General features: G+C 28.5%; 2 protein-coding genes across 6 annotated transcripts in view; both read left to right on the forward strand.

The window, feature by feature from the left end:
- LOC108754306 (cysteine protease ATG4B) overlaps positions 1-5863 on the forward strand; it is a 10460-nt gene extending 4597 nt beyond the window's left edge. For 3 of the 5 annotated variants that reach the window (XM_018496509.1, XM_018496506.1, XM_018496507.1), the window contains exons 2-10: positions 420-546; positions 611-781; positions 1117-1294; positions 2618-2697; positions 3023-3174; positions 4249-4327; positions 4414-4568; positions 4900-5065; positions 5685-5863. In XM_018496509.1, the coding sequence (XP_018352011.1) occupies positions 444-546; positions 611-781; positions 1117-1294; positions 2618-2697; positions 3023-3174; positions 4249-4327; positions 4414-4568; positions 4900-5065; positions 5685-5752 (1152 nt within the window). In that variant the 5' untranslated portion in view covers positions 420-443 and the 3' untranslated portion in view covers positions 5753-5863. Of the gene's footprint in view, positions 1-6; positions 183-419; positions 547-610; positions 782-1116; positions 1295-2617; positions 2698-3022; positions 3175-4248; positions 4328-4413; positions 4569-4899; positions 5066-5684 lie in introns of those variants that run through there. The other 2 variants (XM_018496508.1, XM_018496510.1) reach the window with 2 other exon arrangements.
- Positions 5864-7776: 1913 nt separating this feature from the next.
- LOC108754287 (lipase 3-like) lies at positions 7777-23816 on the forward strand. The gene is made up of 9 exons (XM_018496485.1): positions 7777-7835; positions 9014-9314; positions 10473-10674; positions 13877-13991; positions 16033-16276; positions 16459-16617; positions 16947-17031; positions 23270-23412; positions 23658-23816. Exons 2-9 carry the CDS (start codon positions 9117-9119, stop codon positions 23814-23816), a joined length of 1305 nt encoding a protein of 434 aa, XP_018351987.1. The 5' UTR covers positions 7777-7835; positions 9014-9116.
- Positions 23817-25759: the final 1943 nt, after the last annotated feature.

The following is a 25759-nucleotide window of genomic DNA, read 5'->3' on the forward strand; positions in this document are numbered from 1 at the left end:
AACCGCATACGTTCGCGCGCGCACATATATCGTACCCAAGCGGATTTTCTGATTCCTAACCTTTTCCTCGTTTATGTTACCAAGCCATTCTTATCTTTTACTTGATAAAGACAGTTGAAAAATTAATCACAAAATTATTAGATTAATTATTACATTTTATAATAAAAATTTTGTAAGCAATAGTAAGTAATATTCTCTTTGCGTGTGAATCTACAGAATGTTCTAATGACAATAGATAACTAATATTGGAATGCTAATTGGACATTTTATTTCGGACATTTATTACGTGTTCATACATAAACAATAATATTTAAATTTTGTAATTTATATATGAAACACTTGTTTTATTCATGTGCATTCATTACGTACACGTAATCATATTTTTTCTTTAATTTAAATTACAACATTTTGTTTTGTAGATATTAACTATAAAAAAAGTAATAATGGATACTCTATTTACTCCAAATGTTCCCGATGAAGCAGAAGATATACCGTCAACGGATGAGCCAGTTTGGATCTTTGGCAGGAAGTATAATGCTATAAAAGGTCTAATAAATGATCAGAATATGAATATTTTTGATGAAATAGTTTGTAAGATTTTAAATTTTAGAGCTTGATGCAATACGTAGGGATATACGATCCAAACTATGGTTTACTTATCGTAAAGGGTTTATTCCCATTGGAGGCTGCAATTCTACATTTACATCTGATAAAGGTTGGGGTTGTATGTTGAGATGTGGACAAATGGTTCTGGCCCAAGCCTTAATTACATTACATTTAGGTAATCACTCGCATGCATGCAATATTTTAATTATATAGATAATAAATTTATTGTTGTATAATCAAATTTCTTTTCTTCCTTTGTCTTTGTGTCAAAACAAGTTCAACAACTTATAAGATTATTACTGATTGTTTGGACATTTAAGAAAAAAACATTACTTTTGTAATTCTCAAAATTACTTCTCCCAATGATTTCAAGAAAATTTTATTATTTTTATTATTTATTTTTACATATAAATAATTTGTGTGTATCCTATTAAATATAAGAAACTACATGTATAATTACAGAAATGATTAAGTTATTATATTATATATAGCATTTTACTTATGACACAGGTAAAGATTGGCAATGGATGCCAGAAACAAAGAATAGCACATATCTAAAAATTTTAAGGCGCTTTGAGGATAAAAGGGCTGCTGCTTTTTCTATTCATCAAATCGCATTGATGGGTGCATCCGAAGGAAAGGAAGTTGGACAATGGTTCGGCCCTAATACTATTGCACAAGTATTAAAGTATGTATTATTGCAGGAATTTTTAAATTAAATAAAATTTGATTTTTTAAAGCATTTATATCAGGTATAACAAAGCGACTGTATCAGGTTAATTTCTGGAAAAATATGCATTTTCTTGAAAAATGCTTCAGATAAAAGCTTTTCCACTTCAAGGGAGACAATATTGAGATCATTGGTTAGACTTTAAGTGGCATTATCAAGGCAAGATCACATTGAAGTTTTTTAACGGGAGCTCCTATCTTTCATTACATATTTTTGTAGCTTACATGAAGGATAAAGACCAGGAGACCGAATTAGACTTTGAAAAGTGTCGTCAAAATCAGGTTTCTGAATTGGTATTGGTGATGCTTGGTAGGCGGCGTTCGAATCGTAAAACTCGTCTCGTATATACTTATGCAAACACAATCGGACACGTAACCTAAAAATAGAGACGTTATACTTTGACATCATGCTCTGACAATAACAGAAAGATGTAAATTGTCATTAAAACTGCATGAAGAATGGAGCATTCTTCATATAAAATTGGTATGGCCATGCAAACTGCAAAAATGGTGTCATGGAACAAAAGCGACATCTCGATCGAACTAATTCAGATGATCACTTTTGACTACACTTTGACGGCCTCGTCCATATAAGTTTGGTCCTCTGATCTTTATCCATGGTAGCTACTTCAAGAGCTTTTCAAAACACTGTAATAAAATATTTTTTTATGAAGTCAAGACATTTCGAGTTAGAAAGCTTGAAAGTTACAGTATCGCCAGCATTAGCATACCATATTATAAGATGTCTGACTGACAGCTAAAACCTCTTGAAATGTTGTTCAGGATCATATCCTGGATAACATTTGTCAATCATTGGAGGTTATACCTCTTATTTTCATTTTTGCACTGAAAATTAATTTTTATGTAAAAATGAAAATAAAAGATATAACCTCCAATGGCTTTGAGCTTAACAAATGTTTTTACAACATTCAACATACAGGTTTTAGCCGGTGGTCGAAGTAAACTACAAAAATATATAATGAAAATTGAGGGATGCCGTTTAAAAAATGTAATGTGACCTTGCCTTGACCTTGACAACACCACCTAAGGTCTAACCAATCATACCATATTATGTCCCCTTTAAAATCGAAAAACTTTTGTCTGAAACATTTTTCGAGAAATTATCCTGGTACGGTCGCTCTGTTACACTCAGTATATTTTAAATATCTTTAATATCGCAAAAATGTATATTTGATTAAAAATATTACGAGAGAAATATTTTTATATAGTTCAATGAATTGTTTTAATAAATCAAATTTTTCAATATTTTTCTTTTTTTTAGAAAATTAATTGTATATGACGAATGGAGCTCTCTCACTATACATGTTGCATTAGATAATACGTTAATAATTAATGATATTTGTAAGTATGTATTAGTTGTATTAACATTATTTTATAGCAAAGAATAAGTAACAATAAGTTACAATTCCATATATTTAAACAAGAAATATGCCTCTAGTTTATTATTAAAAATCAAGTGTATTAAATATATCAATGCATTACTTAATATATATATTAGTTTTATCATATATTTTCTTAAAGTTTTTTGCAACAATTACAAATAGATGAAAAATAAAATGAAACTAATCATAAAAGTTTATTTCCTATTGTTACGTAGAGAGAATTAAATACATTATAATTAAACAGTTGTTATATACTTTACATTATAATTTTAATGATTATACAGTGAGACAGTGTAGAGTAGAAGGTGGTGTGACAGCAGAAGCAGATGGAGAAATTCCCCTAAGAGCACCTAGCCAATGGAAACCTTTGTTATTATTAATCCCGTTGCGCCTTGGACTTAGCGAAACTAATCCTGTATACATTAATGGACTTAAGGTAAGGGTTTTTACATGCATAAAATATTAAATGCTAACATATCAACGATACAGATAGTTAAAAAACTATGTTACTACGTGTACTCTAATTTCAAGATGTATGTGTATGTATACTGTGTTCAGCGTAACAGTCTGCATGATTTTTCAGATACTTCCAACAGTTAAAAAAAAGGATTGAAAGGTGAGTATTCATTTATTTTATATAGGCTACAACATGTAATAAAAAATTTTTTTAAATCTTTTTTTATAAAGAAATCGAAGTCATCTTAACTCTTTTAAATAGCACCATACAATTTTTTCCCATAATATTGTAGGAATCTTCAAGACGAATTCAAATCATTGTCGAAATGTTATTTTTATTGATTTTAGTGCATATTTTATTAAACAAGTACATGTATGTATGTATGTTTGTTTGTTTGTTTGTTTGTTTGTTCTGTGTCTAGTCAGAGGTTATAAGTACTGCTGTTATACATATAATGTTACAAATTTGATATTAAGTATCAATAAAATCAATAAAAGTAACATTTCGGTAGTGATTTAAATTTGTCTTGAAGACCCTTACAATATTATGGGAAAAAAATTGTATGATGCTAGTTAAAAAATTTAAGATAACTTTGATTTTTTATGAAAAAATTTTTTTTTTAATTTTTTTATCGCATATTGTAGCCTGTATAAAACAGATGAATATTCATCTTTTAACTTTTTTTTAACTGTTGGAAGTATCTATATGGGAAATCATGCGGATTATTAAGCTGAATACCTTGTATGTACAGGATGAAGAAAAAATATCAGGACCTCGAAATATCTCGAAAAATATAAGTTTTATAGAAAACTGTTTCAGATCAAAATAAAACCTTTTTACACCCTACAATTTTTATTTGAAAGTTTTCTATAAAACATATTTTTCGAAATATTTTGAGATCCTGGTTTTTTCGTCACCTTGTGCGTGCGTGCGTGCGTGTGCGTGCGTGCGTGCGTGCGTGCGTGCGTGCATGTGTGTGCATGTATAATGATAATATTTATATACATGTAAAAGTCTAAAATACAGATTGTAAATTTATAAAAAATTTTTCAGACATCATTCAAGATCTCACAATCTCTTGGAGTAATTGGAGGGAAACCAAATCTTGCTCTGTATTTTATAGGCTGTGTGGGTTTGTAATTTTTATTAATTTTTATGTTTCATGAAGAGGAAAAGACATAACAATAAAACGAATGCATAAAAAATGGTTGATTTTAGGAGATGAAGTGATCTATCTAGATCCTCATACCACTCAGAAATCAGGTAGTATTGAAGACAAGATAAGCGAAGAAGAAATTGAGATGGATATTTCATATCACTGCAAATCAGCTAGTCGTATTCCTATTACGGGCATGGATCCTTCTGTGGCACTTGTTAGTATATGATTTGACTTTTATTATAAAAGTCAACAAGAGATAAAAATTTAAAAGAGTTGCTCTATGAGACAGAAAGAGAAAGAGGGGAGGTGATAGGGAGAGAATATTGGTACAATATAACATTTTTAACATATTATATATGAAATAGGATTATATTAAAAGTATAATAATTAAAAGTATAATAAACATATTGAATATTTGAAATATATTGGATTGTTATCATTTTTTGTTACATTTTATAAATATACATATGTATATAAATTGTATGTGATATACTGTGAAGATTATATTTTATTAACATATAAAAAATGGATTTATTAAATTTCAGTGCTTCTTCTGTGCTACAGAAAAGGAATTTAAGTCTCTATGTAAATCAATGCAAGAGGAATTAATTTTGCCCGAAAAACAGCCATTGTTCGAGCTGTGTACAGAACGTTTGGCACACTGGTCATCAGCAGATGATGCTGTTTCTGAAGCAGTAGCAGCTTCCAGTTGTAAGTACATATCTAGGTTGTGTTCCGTTATTTATTGCAACTATTGAAAATCTATAGTATACGTAACTATAGGTATAATAACGTGAACTATAGGTTTTCAGTACTTACAGTGAATAATGGAACGCAGCCATAATTGTAGTTATAAAGAGCAGCTTATAGTCTTAGAAAGAGTGAAATATTTTTCTACAAAAAGTATGCAGAATAGAGCATTTTTAAGTATTATTCCAAAAATAATACATTCTAATTGTTTTCCAATAAAAATGTTTTAAATAAAAGTATAATATTTTAAAAGATTGAATATTATATATTGAATATTTTAAACATGAATATAATAATGCGATATTTAAAATATATAACTATGAACAGATAGATTCTACTGGAATAGGAAGACAGACATGATATATTTCTATCTGTTATTATATACATGTTTTTGTGAATTAGTGTTTTCAAAATTATTTGATTTTGCCTTCAGATCCATATCAAAATAGGAAGCTTTATATGTATATATCTTTATATTTGTCGGTTTCCAATAGTTTTAAGATTATTGATAATTAATTTGTAAATAAAAAGTGCAATTTATTTACAAACCATTATTATATAAATATAATTCTTTGTGCAGTTGTGGACTTTGAGCACATTGAACGTCAATACGACACATCTGATGAAGACTTTGAACTGCTTGGTTGACGTCTAACATCTAATCCATCTAGTATTCCGACAAGATGCGAAATAACAATTAAATATTACACAATGGTGTTCTTAAAGACGATTTGTATTTTCAAGTAATTGTAAAGTTAAAACGCATAATAAAAAATTTACATGTGTGTATTTTATATATATAATTAGATAATTAAATTGTATATAATATATATATTTAAATATTTTGTACATATAAATATATACATATATATATATAAAAGTTTAAGTTTACATTTGCGCGATAAGCATCAATAAATACATATGTTTATGCTTTACAAAGATTTCGTATCGCTGTGGTATTGCAATGATTTATCATTTTTATTTGATTACATATGTATAATATTTCTAAAATAAAAGTGAATTAAATAATTTTTTTAAGTTTTTTGAATGTAGGTAATTATGAACATAAAAATTGGAATAATTTTATATCTGTAAGTCTACAGGTATAAGAATATAAAGTTCTAAGAGAAATTAACTGTATATATAGGCGACATCCGCTCCAGTTATTTTCTTATATTTTATAAGATCAAATTTGAAAAATAAAATTTGTAAAATAAAAAAAAATTGGGTGTTTTAATTGAATGTAGCAGTTTCTCTCATAAACTATTTAAAGACTGACTCAGTTTAAATTTTAATGGTAAATTATTTTTTAGGTATTTATACATTGATACCCATTTCCACCACGTATTTCCAACGTAGATTAACTTTAATCTCGATTCAACTTACTTTTTGTCTTTTTCTAATCTTTAGAACTAGAAAAAGATGAAGAATAAGTTGAGGACCGAGATTAAAGTTAATCTACATTGATGGAAATGGGCATAAGACTCCTGTTTGCTCATCTCACTACTATCTTAGATTGTGATTCAAAAGCGAGAAGATGCAATAACAATTCTTGTAAATTATACATATTTGAAATATTATACATAGAAACATTGTTTAATAAAATAATTCAGCCGATATACGCTTCTAGTTTATCGATTGTGTTTTCACATGTACGGTCTAAAATAAGATTCTTATTGTTAATAAAATAATATTTAGAAAATTTATTACTTATAAACTTATGCCGAAGAATGCCAACGAATAGTAGTCTTATAAAACTTTTTATTTGTGAAAATTATCTTTTTATTTTGAGAAGAAATTAAATCATTTATTTCATTTTGGCTACACAATTCATTTCTAGATACATAGTTATTATTATTAAAGATTGTTTTCGGTATATTTTACAAATCGGTTCTATCGATTGTTATTTTATTGAAACATTTTTATATTATAATAGTATTATACAATAAAAATTTTGCAAAAATTTTCTCATTTTTGACGTCACAATCTGAGATAGTAGTGTTCAGTGAACAAAACACTTAATACTATTTGTAATCGATTCATTTTGTTTGTCTAGTTTGTTATTAACATAAAAAGATCAATCACTCTCAGTCAGATAATAATGAGTTCAAATTCCACAATTGTCATGTGTATTATTGATTTTTCTTGCGTAAGTATTAAAGTCAATTGATTGCAGAAATATTTTTTGTGTCCTTGATAATCAAGGTTTTTGTATGATAAGTTACTGTATTATACATATATACATACATATTTAGTTATAATGTAATAACGGAGTTAGAAATTGTAATGCTAATATTGCAATGTATTAGAATAAATTTGAAAGAAGAAAACTAGGATAAATTTGAAGAATAAATTTGTAAGAACAAAAAATCTGTATACAAGTTTTTGATAAAAGAAAACGTAATTTTTTGCAATTTATAATATTTATTATAATTTTTATTATTGCATTAAAATATTTTGGCATTCTGAAATGTTTGTTCTATTAACGGAATAGAAAGCAAAGAAAAAAGTTTCTAAAAAGATGCTGAAAATTTGTATAATTATATTTGAAATAGCGTGTGAAAAGACAAAAAAAAATGGAAGGATGAAAATCTTAAGTTTCGTCACTGCACACGTTACTGATTGTGAGTATATATTCTGAGGAACAATTGGTCACTCTTCGTTAGTTTTATGTTGTCTTTTGAACTAGTCGCATACGCTTTATGGAATATACGTGGACTGCGATAAGCATGTAAATTATTATCGTAATACTTAAGACTTCTCTGTCCGTCATACGCAACTAAAGACTTAAAGTTTCTCTTAATTTTCTTCAATTTTCATAACGATATGTATGTGTTACATATTTCAATGATAAATTAACATACGTGGAAAGAAGATTTTAACATTAAGTTTAAGTTTGTAAATGGTGAATACATATATTGTTATAAGTTATAAACAGAATTTAAATCAACTTTTTGTTTAAAAATTGTATTAAACGAGAGAACGGTAGAATTAATCTGAAATATTTATGGAGATTGATTATAAATCTTTTATTATTCATCCACAGACACTTATAGATTTGTAAAGATTTGTAAAAATTTTAAAAAACTTATTGGTATTTTCTTGTATTCAAAGTTATCTTTCGAAAGACATTTAAAGATATATATATAAAATACAAAAGAGTATTATTAAAATAAGGTTGTCAAAAGGCTATTTTATGGAATACTTACTTTACATATTAAACTAACAATATATTAGCATACAATATTTTGGATATGAAAAATATTCTTATAAACGTATTATGAATGATTTTCGGAAGTTTATTCAACTCATCTACTCTTCTCTCAATTCCAGCTTTCATTTTTCACTAGTGTATTTTGCATTATATTATACACATATATTAGACTTGTAAGTTTTTGCCAAACGCTTTTGTGTAGGTAAAGCGAACTAAACTGAATTGAAAAGTCCTTTACCAATTTGCAATTTTCGTAATGGTTAACGAGATATTAATTACTAAAAATCGCTAAATATTGGTTTTCAATAATTTTTTATTCAAATACTATCAACTTTACTGAAAAACAGCGAGAGGTAAAAATTGTTAATTTTCTTTTCATAAAGTTTAAAAAATTTTTTTAGAATTTTTTAATACTATATATTCGCATATTGGTAAAAATAAGAAAATGCAATACTAAAAAGTTGATAAAAAATTCTTAATACTTATGATTTTAGTGATTCCTATTATTAATTAAAGAATTTGTAAAAATTGTTGATATTAACTGTTCAATTTTTATTAATTTTATTTAATTTATAAAATTACATTCTACAATTAAAACAAACTCTGTTAAAATTAGTGTCGATACAAACATTTAAATTAGTGTTGATTATTATTATTATTATTAGTATACTTATCGCATCTGTTTCTCATTGTAGACTGCGCAAGAACAAGCCTCATGAAAAGTATTTAAGTGACAGTTAAGTTTTTCACAATCTACTTTGCAATTTAGAGTTGCAAATAAGTTGATACGAGAGAGAGATGACATCAAATATAAAATTTATTCTGTTTGCGTTTATAATTATTATGACATTCTCAGAAGGAAAATCACAATCCTGGTTGAACTTTCTGCTTCAAAACGATTTTATAAATTTTCTGTTTCCTAAAGAACCTGGTTTAGTGAGAGTAAGAAGAATGGATCGAACCAAAACAATAGAAAACGCAAAAATATTGGATTTTGTGTGTAAAAATTGTTTTTAATTATATTAAATGCATCTTATGTATATTAAGTTCATTTTATTCTTGTTTAGTTTGTTGTCTGCTCTGTGATAAAATATATTAGAGTAACTCCAGCAAATACGCCGCGCTAGGATTTACATCGCGGAAGTAAAGAAAAAATAGAAGGAGTGGGGGTAATTTTCCCGCAACTACATGTCTTTATGTTATATTAGTATTGTGTTATAATTTCAGTTTCTTACTGTTAATATTAATGAAATTATTATAAGTTGAATCGATTTGTCACTGTAATAAGTAGCGCCATTGTAAATTATAATCTACATAAAATGATTGAAACTGTAGTGCGCGTAAAAGACTTAGTGGTTATTTTGTGATACATAAATGTAGAGGAGTAAAGCATGTTGTATAGTGCTTTGCTCTTGTATTCTTTGTTTAGTTTGTTGTCTCGTATATCCCATCTGTTTAGGATATATGGCATTTTTAGCGGGCGAGATTTTTGCCTAAAGCATACAAAATGCACAGATTGAATTTAGTGCACTAAATGCAATAAATGCATTACGTGAAATATGTACCTCATGTCATAACACTTGCAATATATGTAAGAAGATTGTTATTATTATCTATTACTTTATATACATATTTATCATTCTTATTCTTTAAAAAACTTTGTAAACATATTTTATAAGTTATTGTGTCATTTTACGTCTTACTTATAAGCATTATTTGTAAATTTTTCACGAGCGGTACATACCCCCCTCCTCCTATAAGTTGCCATATATCTCACCTTTATGGGATATACGCCAAAAATGCAAGGATTTCAAAGTTCTTTTTTTAATTTGAAAAAGTATTAAAAAAAGTATTTAAGTATTTCGGATTTCTAATATTTTTTTTATAGTAGTAGATAGTACAAGTTTTTACTGATATAGTTCATTTATCTTAAAAAAATAAATAATACTTAATAAATTAAGTTTTTGTTAAGTGCGGCATATATATCGGAGTTATCCTATATATAGTTTAAGTTATATACACACAACTTGATAGTTTTAAATTATCATCGTTAAACTAACGATCTCTATTGTATAAATTTTTTGACATTTAGAACAAATCATAGAAATGAAACGACGGTATCCCATGGATATTACATATTATTCTTTTATGTAGGTTGGCATGGTAGAACAACATGATTATCCCGCTGAAGAACATAATGTCACAACAGAGGATGGTTATAATTTGATAATACACAGGATATCTGGAAGTCCATTATTAGATAATAATAAGGGAAAAAAGGAAATTATTTTTCTCCAACACGGTATTTTGGCTTCATCTGATTATTGGATATTACAAGGACCTGGTAAAGATCTTGGTGTGTATTTATTATTATATGTATCGTATAGAATATGTAACATATTCAAAACACTGTGTGCTTTAAAATTTTATCATACAGCACTTTTGTGAAAAAGATTTTACTTTCAAAATTTGAAATTATTAATACCTTGTTATATAAATGCGTTCTTATATTAAAAAAAAATTATTTTGTTTAATACAAAAATGCCAAAGCGATAATATTCAGTAGATTATTTTAATATAAGCACACGCGCGCAAGCTGTATACTGTTAAAAATAAAGATGTTTTTCACAAATAAGTAAGATTTCAAAGAGGTGCAAAGAGGTAATAGCGCTTTAGTTATCTTTTAATTTAAATGCCACACATTAAAAAAATCACGCAGATACACACGGGGTTAATTGGATCCCAGAGTGAAAAAATGTACTTATACTATTCTTAAAATTTTCAATATTTTGCTTAGAAAATTTGTTTGAAATACATCTCAAAAGAAGATGTAATTGCAGTTATGGTGAAATTTTATTGTATAAATATATTTAAAAAAAATTTAGTTAAAATTTAAAAAAATATGTAATTTATGAAAGCACCAAAAACCCCCCCCAATGACCTTGATCTTGACATATGTTGTATAAATAAAATAAGTTTAAGAAATAACATCATATTTCTGCTATATAAAATGAAAATTTTTACTCCCACTCTACCTCCCCCTCCCCCCTACTTGGAGGGCACGACTTTTACCTGAAGTAGAGAGTTCCTATAGTAAGAGAAACTCTATCAAATGGTAATTGCCAATTTAAAAAAAAATAGAATATATGTACATTTGAGCTAAAAATATATTATTCTTTTTTCCATTATGTAATGGTTATATTTAAGGTAGTAATGTCATTTTAACTCAAATTTTTATTTATTTTACATTTAAGAAATTAGCATGATACTATTCGTAATACGATAGAGCAACGTTTCAGCTTTAAGAATCTATTTTTTTAATTGCATTGTGATGGTTTTTAATGCAGTTATGAACAATCAAACTTAGAATGCTCCTTTTTTTACTTCATTCGCGAATAACTGAAGAACAAAAAGTCGTAGAAACATTTTTTTTTTAAATGATTTTATAAGGAACACTCCAAACTTTCACGATATAAGTAATCGAAAATTTTCGCAAATTTTTTTGGCACGTGACAGATCCACAAAGTGAGAAGAAAAATTTCTCCTTTTTTTCAGCTCGTAATTTTCTATATATATAAAAATTACAAAGCTCACATAAATTAAAAAAATATAGTAACGATTCGAAAGTAAAGATTTCAAACTTTAAAACCCTTTTTTTAAACAATAAGAATTGAATAAGGTTCTAATGATTAAATCAATAAAGGTTTATACCAATGAGAGCCAAACACTATTGTATTATATTTGTGTTATCAAATATTATATACAGGGTGACCCATTTTAACTTCCCCACCGGATTATCTTGAAAGGAATGCATTTTCTGAAAAAAAGTTTCGGATATAAGTTTTAGTATTTTTCCCTGGCTATTTAACGGCAATATTGAATTTGACCTTGAGTGTGAATGTGGAGGTCATTTAAAGGTCAAGTTAATTTTTTTAAATGGGAACCACTATTTTTTATCACAGATTTGGAAAGAGCGGAAAATTTCACGTCCGAATATGACTTTGATAATGATCTACAGTTCAATGTCAAGGTCGTTTCAAAGTGAAAGTTCCAGACGTCCATTACGACAAAATATCACGGCGGGATTGCTTTGTTTGGAAAAATGTTAGATGCATAAGTTTCAGTATTTCGAGTTGGCTTCCTGGTGGTGACCTTGAAAGTAACCTTGGAACCAAGATTAGGGGTCATTTGAAGGTCAAAATATTTTTCTTAATGGAACCAACTATCTTTGAATCCGGGATCGAAAAGAGCGGTAAATTCTGCGTTCAAACATATCATTTTGTAATTAAAAATAATTACAAATAAGGTCATTTCAAGGTCAAGTATGTTTGACCTTGGGGTCAAATTTAAAGGTCATTTCAAGGTCAAGTATGTTTGACCTTGGGGTCAAATTTAAAGGTCAAGTATGTTTCACCTTGGGAGCAAATTTAAAGATCAATCAATAATCTTGAAAAGTGACCTTAAACTGACTTGACCTTGAAATTATCTACAAACGCGTGCCACACTCTCGTTAATCTATCACCCCGGAGCGATCAGATTTCTGCTACGTCCACGTCGTTGATCGTAGATAATGCCAAGAGCAGGGACCTACAAATAACGCATTAAACAGGAACACTTATTTAAAACATTAAAGCCAGAGTTGATAAAATTATTTTTAATTACAAAATGATATGTCTGAACGCAGAATTTACCGCTCTTTTCGATCCCGGATTCAAAGATAGTTGGTTCCATTAAGAAAAATATTTTGACCTTCAAATGACCCCTAATCTTGGTTCCAAGGTTACTTTCAAGGTCACCACCAGGAAGCCAACTCGAAATATTGAAACTTATGCATCTAACATTTTTCCAAACAAAGCAATCCCGCCGTGATATTTTGTCGTAATGGACGTCTGGAACTTTCACTTTGAAACGACCTTGACATTGAACTGTAGATCATTATCAAGGTCATATTCGGACGTGAAATTTTCCGCTCTTTCCAAATCTGCGATAAAAAATAGTGGTTCCCATTTAAAAAAATTAACTTGACCTTTAAATGACCTCCACATTCACACTCAAGGTCAAATTCAATATTGTCGTTAAATAGCCAGGGAAAAATACTAAATCTTATATCCGAAACTTTTTTTCAGAAAATGCATTTCTTTCAAGATAATCCGGTGGGGAAGTTAAAATGGGTCACCCTGTATATGTCAATCATCAATTATAGACGCTTCGACCATAAGATTTGGTCATATTCAGTGTGTCGATAACTTCTGATGATCGAAACGTCTGTAATTGGTGATTGATATATGTATAATATTTGATAACACAAGTATAACAGTGTTTTGGCTCTCATTGGCATCATAAATCTTTTTTTAAAATTTAAATTTTGATCATTTTTTACGAGGATAGTGTATATATTATTTTGAGCTAACAAAATAGCGCAAAACTTTTTCTCCAACTCAATAAATAGAATGTAAAGTTTAATCATTAAAGCATGGCATATTAAGGTTTTATAAGTCTTAAAATATAATGATATGAATTAATTTTATGAATTAATTTATTATTATCTTATGTTGTAGCATTCTTATTGGCAGATCAAGGATATGATGTATGGCTTGGAAATATGAGAGGAAATTCTTATTGTAGATCGCACGTGAATATGACGATATACGATCCTAAATTCTGGCAGTATAGGTAAAACATTACATTAAAAATTATTTTGAAAAAACATTATTTAAAGGATATTTTTAAAAAATTCATTAAAGAAGAAAAGCCGAGCGCTAAGAGCTGCGCGCTCAAGAATAAAGTACTCTTAATATCATTGCCGAGGAATTTTAGCTCAGGAAAATTAAATGTTTTTTTGCGTTTTGGAGGCAAAATTGTACTAAAAGATTTGTTTGGAAGTTGTGTGAAATTACGTATTATATAACATTAAAAGTCCTGAGTTTAGCGGACTTAACGATTAGGACTTTCCAATTTCAAAAAACTGCTCAATAATGCAGTTTTTCAAAAATATCTCAGAAAGATTCATTTTAGCGAAATAAAGGTCATTATCAAAAAGAAAGTTGATAAAATTACGAACAATTTCGTTTTTTTTTTCTTTAAGATCGTACGAAATACTACACAACAAAATACTTCTTATGAAAAACATTCTTAAAAAAATTCTATCACGGAAACTATTGATTACAACCTTAAAAAAAAACAAAATTATTCGTAATTTTATCAGCTTTCTTTTTGATAAGGTCCTTAAGTTTGATGAAATAAATACTTCCTGAGATATTTTTAAAAAACTGTATTTTTTATCAGTTTTTTTGAAACTGACAAGTTTTCCAAGTTCACTGGTGGTCAGGACTTTTAGGCTGCATTCAGGGAGACTCTATTTGTGTCATTCTATCTTCATCGTTTATTAGACATGAAACAAGGATAGCATTACATAAATGCACCCATATGTTGTAAAACATGCCATTTCAAACAAATCTTTTATGGCAATTTTGCCTCTAAAAAATCTAATTTTCCTGGGCTAATTTGAAGATTGCACTGACTTATGCTAAGCTAGCACAACTCAGATACACAATATTGTCGACGTAGACTGCATTCCACTTAACACTCGCAATGCTCGCGAGAATCGTTTGTCCTTATTTAATATTCAATAAACGACAGAGATGAAATGATTCCATGAACGATATGAGCGTTAAGTGGAACGCAGCCATAGAAATATTATAAACCCGATTTATAAACTAAAACGTCGAGCGCAAAGGGCCGTAAATAAAAGTACAGTGCCCTTAATATCATTTTGCTGAGGATTCTGAAGGTTGTGCTGTTTCATGCTAGGTTAGCACAACTGAGATATGCAATCTTACGCTATATTTTATTTAAATAACTGATTCGAATGTAAACGTTAGTTTTATTCAGATAATAATTTATCAAAAATTATTTTTTGTCATAACTTCTGTTGTTATTATTATTTAAATGTGATATTTTAGCACAATGTTAGCACAATTCAATACAATTTTCAAAATATGTTAATTTTAAAAGTCGAAGGTTAATTTCATATAGGCGGTTTAAATACTGTCTAAAAATGAATGATTTTATATGTACTAAGTAAAACGTTATTTCTAATAAATAGAATATATTTATCAAGTAATACGAAGTCAGGAATTTCTAAAGGAATGTGCAAGTGTGTAAATATTATTATATGAAACTAAAGAAAAATATTTACAATACGTTCTTTAAATATTAAGGGAATACTGACGTGACGGGAATTGCTCGAATTATAGTGCACTAAAAATCTTTTAACTGGTTTCACGGATTACAAAATTTTTTTCAAGTAATGCAGTTCTTTTCTTTACGTATATATGAACTATAAATCTTTTATAATAAGAAAATGTGTTAATCTCCTATACGAGCAAAGTAAGTGAATTTTTTAATTTTTTTCAATTTTCTTGTGATTGCATTGCATGTTTTTATGCGTATTTAATTTTATAAAAGCAAAATTTTGCGATCCGCAAAGCCAATTCGAAGATTTTTAGTACACCGTAATTCCCATCACACCAGTATCTCTTTAAAATTTGCATAATATATTTTCTTATCCGATTTTTTCCGATTCTTATCAAGATTATAAATTTTTTATTGCCCTTTTTTTCACTGTAAATTAATTATGTGCATTTCTTACAGAGGAGAAGAAGAAAAAATAAATATTTTTTGTAAAATATATTATCATAATTATTATTTTCAGCTTTCACGAGGTTGGAACAAAAGATCTGCCGGCTATGTTCAATTACATTTTTAATTATACAGATCAAAAAGATTTATATTATATCGGTCATTCAATGGGGACTACTTCATTATTTAGTCTTCTGTCAACAAAACCAGAATATAATATAAAAATAAAAATGGCTATTTGTCTGGCTCCAGTTGCTTTTTGGGTGGAAGTAACACCTACATTTAACACAATTCTTAACATCTTTCCAATAGTGAGGGTAAATGCCAAAACTTTTGTGACTTTTTATTGCAGCAATGTTTAAAATACAGTCGAAAATTAAATAATTATTTATTTTTATTACTTAATGTGCTACAAATATTATGCTTAGCTATTATGAGTTATTATAAATATTAGCTATTATGAGCTAATACTCTTGAATGTTTCTTTTATATGTTCCAGGAAGTTCTAAGAAAACGTGAAATATATGATTTTTTACCACAATCTTTAACGAGTGTTACAATAGGAAGATTATTGTGTAACGATAATGCAATAACTCAATTTATTTGCATCACTATATTATTTTTTATCGTTGGTCGTGATCCAATACAACTCAACACTGTAAGTTTTATTACATAATATATAAACATCAAGCATAAAACAAATATAATGTATATAATGTTATGCATATAAATACCTTTTATTATATATATAAATTTTCTAACTTTTTATAGTTATATGAATTTATACTCTCTCTCTCTCTCCCCTCCCCCTCCCCTCCCCCTCTCTCTCCCTCTCCCTTTCCGTCTCCGTCTGTGTGCGTGTGCGTGTGCGAGCGCGCGCGCGCGAGAGAGAGAGAGAGATGAGAAATACTATCCACTTCTCCTATTCTCTTTCTCTTATTAATTATTTTATGACATTTTCATTCGTATGAATTATTTCTGTTATAGACAGTTCTGCCAGATTTACTTTCCCATGTTCCAGCTGGTACTTCTATACAAGTATTAACACATTATTACCAAAATGCTTATATAAGTGAGTATTTCCTTTCGTATAAAGTAATGTATAATGAAGCAATAAAAATTTCCATTGCTTTTCCATCATTTAAAATAAAATATCATTGAAAATCTAAATTAATTTATAATTGTGTGTGTGTGCAGGCGCGGTGTCTCAATAACTATTTGTAACACTTAAAATATTTTCGAATCTATAAGCTCTAGAAGAAAATTTGTATAACCAAAATTGCACGATATGATGGGGTATATCATATAGTGATAATAATTTTCATCCAGATGGAGACGCGTTTCAGAGATTTCAAGGTCAACTTTATTTCTTTTAATGGAATTATATGATTTCTTTTACGTTATATGATTCCTCTAGTTATTCTGCGTATAAAAATATTAAGGTAAAAGTATCGAAAAATCAATAATTTATGAGATATTTTATACTTTATTCTCCCAGCAAACGAGAATGGATTAAAATGGATTCAGATTTACAGAAATACAGATTCATGAATGTTAAAATAAATCTTTTTCAATCCTGAATGGATTTTTATTCATTTATAGGAATTGCGTGAAACAAATGTCTATTGCTTTTCAATCTTTAATGCATTTTTATTTATTTATAGGAATGGCATGGAGTATTTCTATGCTTTTTAATCTAAAAATAATATTATAGTATTTTGTGTGCATCATGAATACTGTTCAATTCAAAATTGTGAATAGGGAATGCAACTTTTCAATCCAGTTGAATCTAAAAATAACATCGGTCATTTCTGTGCATCGTGAATACTGCTCAATTCAATATTCTGAATATGAAATGCAGTTTTTTAATCTAATTGAATAAAAAAAGTTTTATCAAATAATTTATTACTGCATATTTAATACTGCTCAATATTCTGAATATGAAATGCAGTTTTTCAATCTAATTGGATAAAAAAAGTTTTATCAAATAATTTACGAACAATGAGAGCGTTACATAGTGCGGGAATTGGTGCACAATTTATATAACAATCTTAAAAATTTACATAATATATTAAAAACAATGACTTTCAATACAAACTTCTTAGGACGTTTTTACTTCAAACCATCTTCAGTCAATTTGTATAACATTATAATAAATGTGCAGACAGGAAAACGTTGCATAAAATTGAAATTATGCTTTATGTGAGACCGAGGATGAGTATCTCCCTACTGTCTGGTTGGAAGTAGCCCAATTTCTGTCTCTTTGTTGTTTAGTCAAGTGACTAACTAAAGAGTACAATAGGCATAATTATTATCAGACATTATAATGAGTTCAATGAATACTTATTCCACTCATCCTCCTTCAAGACACATCAAAACGTAGCAATGACATGGAGGATGAAAATGCAAATAAGAGTTGGTTTACGGTATCCTATCTACCTGTAATTTCAAAGGAATTCAAAAATATAACAAGGGATTTAAATACGAATCTGTGTTATCGTAGCCTCAATAAATTAAATGGAATCATAAAAGACCACAAGGATAGACTTCCTCCGAGTCTCAACAAAAATGTCGTTTATAAAATACAATATCGAGACTATGATACAACCTATGTTGGACAAACAGGACGTCTATTAAAAACGAGAATAAAAGAACACAGAAATGACATTGTAATTGAAGTAGAGAATGAATAACATTTACCAATTGAAGAAGTAGTGTAGCGGATAACGTAGAAGACTCATACACCCAGAGGTCTCAGGTTCGAATCCTATTGAGATGCATTTTTTAAATACCAATTTGAAGTAGTTAATTTCAGGTATAATTATTATAAATGTCTTAGGAATAAAATTTGTAACCCTTAAATAAGAATTTTTTTTTTTCGAATATTAAACTATAGTTTCAGTTCGGATCCAATCCATTTCAATTCATTCAATCCATTTTTATATATATGGATTTAAAGTACGCATTAAAAAAATTTTAATCCATTTTAATCCATTCTCATTTAAGCTGGCACATATTGACATAAATGTTAAATAATTTGTAAATTAATAATTTTTGGATAATCGTACCTTAATATTTTTATGAACAGACTAACGAGATGAATCAATAGGTGTACAGAAAATATATAGTTGCTTATTTAAAAAATTATCCATTTTGCAGCCATATTTTTTTAAAGTAGCTATGTGTTTTCTCTACACCAATTGATTCATCTTATTATTCTGTACATAAAAGTATTAGGATACAATTGCCAAAAAAGTAATAGTTAACGAGATATTTTATATTTTGTGTCAAAATGTGTCAAAATAAAGTGTGAAATATCTCGTAAACTATTGGTTTTTTGATATTTATGTCTTAATATTTTTATATATAGAATAATTAGAGGAATCACATTATGTAAAAAAAATCACATAATTCCGTTCTATTTTTGATGTTATTAAAAATAATAATCTCTATATTTTGAGATTATTTGAAGTAAGAATAAATTAAGAGAACATTTATTCAAATAATGAATTGGTGTAGCTTAATTCTGACACATATTTGTATATTAAATGCATTTAAAAAGTGGAGGTGACCTTCGTCTCTTTTTGAAGCCCCCACCTACAAAAAAATCTACGTGACCAAAATACGTCCCCCTCAAAACCGTTCCACTTTTATTTGAAACATTTTTTTATATCATCAAAAATAAGAAATATTCGATTTGAGTGGACTACTGTATATATATATTGTGTGTGTGTGTGTGCGCGTGCGTGCGTGCGCGCGCGCGCGCATCACAGGATGAGTAAAGTCCTAAACCGGTAAAATATCTCTAACTAATCATTTCCGAAAGAAATGTTTCTTACAAAAGTTGTAAGGTTTTATAAGATTTATTCACTAATCTAATCAGTCTAACTTTGGACGGCGTCACCAAGGTCAGATCAAGATCATAACGATTTTTTAAAATAAACCCTTCTTTTGATTCCAAAATCTAATAGCTGGTGTCAAGAGCTTTTCAAAACACTATAATAAAGTTGTTTTTCGTAAAATATTTTTCAAGTTACAAGGCTTGAAAATTGAAAGTTACAATAATACCGCCAACATTAGCATCACCCAAGATATCTGACCGACGGCTAAAACCTCTTGAATGTTGTTCAGGATCATGTCCTGGATAACATTTGTCAAGATTAAGACAATTGGTGGTTGTATCTCTTCTTTTCATTTTTATATAGAAATAAATTTTTAGTGTAAAAATGAAAATAAGAAAAACCATCTCCAATGACTTTAATCTTAACAAATGTTATCCAGGATATGATCCTTGAACAACATTCAAGAAGTTTTAACCGTCGGTCGGACACCTTGGGTAATGCCACAGTATATACAGTAGCACAACTCTCTGTCGGCACCTTTGATGTTAGTGTTGGCCAAAATGGAGTGCGCATGCAAGAAATAAGTAAGTAACGCCATCTGAATTTTTTTCTTAATTGCTTTTTATTTTTCCGCTTTCTCTTTCTCTCTCTAGGTTGTTTGTACGTACATACATCAAATTTTTTAATCTAAATGTAATAAATCTAAAAGAAATAGATTCGTAATTTTAATGCACTACAAACAAAAAAAAAATACAAAAATAAGAAAATATAAAATTATATAAATGTTGTATGATACAAATATACTGTACAAATATTTTAATTAACGACTACGGCATACGATGCTTGATGTGTTTCTGCTAGATTGCTTGCGTTTTAGTAAATTATTAGAATTGCATCACACAGAACGTAGATTTTCTAGCTAAAACGAAAGCAATTCAGCAATTATACATATCACTCATAGTATTTAAGTGAAACTGACGAAATTGGTGTGTTTGCAGATATGTATTGTATGTGCGTAAATGATATGTGTGTGTATACGATTTCAGATTTCAGTTCATGGTTCATCTCTCATTGCATTGTTTTATTTCTGGTTTTGTTGCTGATGGGCTTTGTAACAGCAATTTTGCTCACGCCTAACCATTTGCAAGCTACTAATGACTATTGTAATGTATTTTATTTTATGTTATGTCTATTATAGTTCATTATATCATATTTTGTCTATAACTCTGTTAACATGTAGTCTTTCTCATAGAGCTTCGCAATAAACTAAATTAAACTAATTAAACTAAACTAAAATCATGATTTTCTTTTCTTCTGTCTATTTCTCTGATCCGTATTTCAGCTACTCGAACATTTAAATAATCCTGAAAAAGAAAACGGAAAAAGAAAGAAGTGAGATAGAAGTTTAGATGGCGTTACTGAGCAACTTAGGGACTTCACCACAATAAAAGAAACAGAGAATAAGAATTGTATTCTATCAGAAATCATGTATTGTGGAATCACAGTTTCTGATAGGTTGAAATTCTTATTCTCTTATTTTGCGCACTTTATTTTGACCAACATAAAAATCAGGGTACCTATCATGGAATAATTATTCCATTTTCCCTAGAAAACACAATAGAAATCTAGGGAATAATTGAATAATTCCGATCGGAATTAATTCCGACCTTGTTCCATGATAGGTGCTCAGGATATCAATCATGAAACTTTATCCTTAGGATGGAAAGTGAAAAGTGAAAATTTTAACCATTAAAAGTTAATGGAGAAATTTTGCATTTTTCACTTTTCATCCTAGGAAAAAAGTTTTATGATTGATACCAAAACACAATAAAAGGAAAGTTGCGCTACTGTATAAACAATTGACGACAATAGAGAAAAATATCAGGGTGCTTGTCTTGATCCCAGGCTTAGTCTCTCTCCTCCGAGTTGGTAGACTTTCGCTCTGCCACTGAGCCACATAGCCCTGACGCTGTTGATATTTTATTGTGTCCATATCTAGTAAATTTTTTACAATGCTGTGGTAATGCCACCGACGAGATACTATTAAAGATCGTCAACCTGGGCAAATTTTCGGTGGTATAAAAAGGGGCCCAGAGGTAATTGAAGAACGCTGACATTATCGACAATTGAAATAAATTTACTATTATTAACATAAATATTTGGCTTATACATTATTAAATTCATAATTTTTTATTACATATGTAAATGTTCCATAAATAAATATGCATACTTATAAAGCTATAATATCCTATATATTTACAATTTTTTTCTCTGCAGTTATCATTTCTGTTGATAATCAAACTGACGATAACACTGAAATCACAATTTTAAAGAAAAATCGAGTATTATTGAGTTCTAAATGCATAAATACGTCTACTAAATTTAGTAAATTATTAACAATAAAATTATTAAAAATATTATCAGTTTTTAACTCTTTATCACTTTAATATTAGGTGTACAAAAAAGTTCTGAGCTTTAGTTTGTAAAATTCAATCTTTATTTAAAAACAATCGTACGGAAATGGCTTGCTGCGTAACGCCAAGCTGTTCTGCAAGCTCCTTTTCAGTTTGCGCAGAGTTTATATCCAGCAGTGCTTGCAATTCGTCCGTTTCAATCTTTTCAGGGCGTCCAGCACGCGATTCATCTTTAAGACTGAAATCTCCTTGGCGAAACTTTTGATACCACCTTTTGCATGTTGCATGACTTACAGCGTTCTCTCCATATGCAGCACAAATCATTTCAGTGGCTTCAGCAGCATTTTTCTTCAGATGAAACGCGAAGTGGATGGAAAATCGAATATGCTCTTTTGTAATTGCCATCGTGAACACTACTGATTTTTGAGGTTATGTGCATCAAACGCCAAACCGTATCGCATTTCAGGAGGTTAAATGTTACTGTTTTAAAACCCCAAAAGGGCGGGAAGATATATAAAATTTAAATTGTTATTTCGGTTGTATCAAATCTAAAGCTCAGAACTTTTTTGTACACCTAATATTTACAAGAACGTGAACTCCTGTAAGCATGTCGGTTTTTAATAGTATCTTGTCGGTGGTGATGCTACTGCCAACGATGCTGTAACTTTCAACCTATAATATATAACTCGCAAAGTACTTAATGAAAAAAATATTTTATTGTAATGTTTTGAAAAGCTCTTGAGATAAGCTAAGAATATGCAATAAAAAATTGAGGATTCCATTTAAAAAATTCAAAATGACACCTTACCCTAATTTTGACAACGCAACCCAAGGTCAAACTAATAATACCATCTTATGTTCCTCTTGAAATCACAAAAAACTTTTGTCTGAAACTTTTTGATTTAACGTTTCTGAGATATTTAAGTGGATCTTTTAAAATGGGATACTCTGTATATACATTTAATCCTTTTTTTTACAAATGTACTTTTAAGATTTGAATACATATTCAGACACATATTTTTACGATTATATTTTATGATATCGATTGTTACAGATGATTTTCGAAGCTATGATTATGGAACAGCTGAAAATTATAAACTATATAAACAGAAAACACCTCCAAGTTATGATCTCGAAAAGATTACTGCTCCGATGATTTTATTTTACGCGACAAATGATATGGTTGCCCCAAAACAGGTAAAAATTTAGTTTTTAATCGCTTAATTTTTATTCATAAAATGGTAAAATTTTTTATATGAATATAACGAAATGCTCATTACGTAATTGTTAACAATATAAAGAATCTAATTGAATGCAAAATAAAAGGAACATAAGTAAAAAGGAAAATAGTGGATTTATATAGATAATTTATTTTCTGTTCTTAATATGTTTAAATTATCTCGTTATTAATACTGTTCTTTCATTACATTTTTGATTTTCAGAATGTGTTTGAACTTGACAAACGCTTACCAAATGTTTTTCTAATCGAAAAAGTCCCATACGAACTCTTTAACCATTTAGATTACATATGGTCAATCAACGGAAAAACTCTTTTATACGATCGTATATTAGAATTAATACAAAAATTTTATACTATCTAAAGTATATCCATAAAATGAATTTAATTAACGAATGTAAATTAAGTGAATCGAATTTCTCTTCTATAATTTGAAATACTAATAAACGAAGAAAATTGCTAGAAAAATGTGTGTGTGTGTGTGTGTGTACATGTATTTTTTTTATTTGCATGAAATTTGTCTGATAAAATTGTTTTGTTAGACTACTGTGTGATAAGATTAAAATAAGAATACATCTAACATTGAATTAATATTAATTTAAATTATAAATGATTAAACGATATGTAGATCGTACATATTTTTAAAGATGCATACCTTGCATATCCCAATTTTGAATCACTAGTCTTGTTGTGTAAAATTATAAATCAGTGCTATTTTTGACGCTTATTAAGCGAATAATAATCTCTATATTTTGAGATTATTTGAAGTAAGAATAAAGAGAACATTTGTTCAAATAATGCATAAGTGTTGCTCCGATTTGATTCTGATATCTTTATACAGGATGAACCAAAAGTCTAGATACACCCAAATATCTCATAAACATTTTAGAAAAAAATGTTTCTTACAAAAGTTCTAAGGCTTAAAAAAACGCATTCAACGATAGTATTTTATCTAGGATGACGCTGTCAAGATCAAGTCAAAGTCAACATGAATTTTTTAAATGGAACCTCCCCTTTTTCATTACATATTTTTATAGCTTATCTCGAGAGCTTTCCAAAACACTATAATTAAGTTCATTTTCATTAAGTACTTTACGAGTTATTATATCAGGCTTGAAAATTACAGTACCATCGACATTAGCATTACCTAAGATGTCCGACCGACGGCTAAAACCTCTTGAATGTTGTTCAGGATCATGTCCTGAATAACATTTATTAAAATCAAAGTCATCGGAGATTGTTTCTCTTATTTTCATTTTTATATAAAAATGAATTTTCAGTTTGCAAACATGAAAATAAGAGAAACAATCTCCAGTGATCTTGCGTAATGCTAATGTCGGTGGTACTGTAATTTTCAAGCCTTATAATAATTCGCAAAGTACTTAATGAAAATGAACTTAATTATAGTGTTTTGGAAAGCTGCTGTCGAGATAAGCTACAAGAATGTGTAATGAAAAAGGGGGGAAGGGGGGTTTCATTTAAAAAATTCATGTTGATCTTGACCTGACCTTGACAACGCCATTCTAGTTCAAATAACTCCTATCGTTAAATGCGTCTTTTTAAGCCTTACAACTTTTGTAAAAAACATTTTGTTCTAAAATGCATCGTTTATGAGATATTTGAATGTATCCAGACTTTGGCACACCCCGTGTATTAAATGCATTATTACAAATACTTATTTTTACTTAATTATTACAAATATATGTTTACATTATACAATGAATACTACAAACCCCAAGAAAAAAAAGAAGAGTCAATTTCATTTCTTTGAACTTATAGCAATCCTAATTAATTATATAAATATGTGTGTATGTGTGGTTAAATAAGAAATGAAGTAAAGATATACTTTCGCAAAGAGAAGAGATATTTTCATTACATAAGATATATGAAAAGCTATCCATCTGCATCGCAAAATATTGTTAAAGCTTCTTCATCTATCACTGTAACCTCTGCATTAAATGGAGATTGAATTGTAATTCGACATGTAATTTTTTGCTTTGAATGTATGTCACAATTCGATAGAATTGGACCAGAAATCTTAAATTTATCAAAATTATATGTTAAATTATTGATATTTAGATATATTCATCTAAAGAGATGCCTTGTCTAGAAAATTTATGAAATGAAATAAATAACTTAAATTTATATATCTAAATCCAATTTTATAGAAAAAAAATTGAAATAGCTATTTCTTTAATATATATACAAAGAATACAATTCATCATATTTTTACAGCCAATATTACTATATCTTTTAATTAAATTTCTCAAATTAAAATTCTATTAAAACAAGTTATCAACTGGTAAT

The sequence above is a fragment of the Trachymyrmex septentrionalis genome, unplaced genomic scaffold, assembly GCF_001594115.1.
Source record: "Trachymyrmex septentrionalis isolate Tsep2-gDNA-1 unplaced genomic scaffold, Tsep1.0 scaffold79, whole genome shotgun sequence".
Taxonomy (NCBI): Eukaryota; Metazoa; Arthropoda; class Insecta; order Hymenoptera; family Formicidae; genus Trachymyrmex; species Trachymyrmex septentrionalis.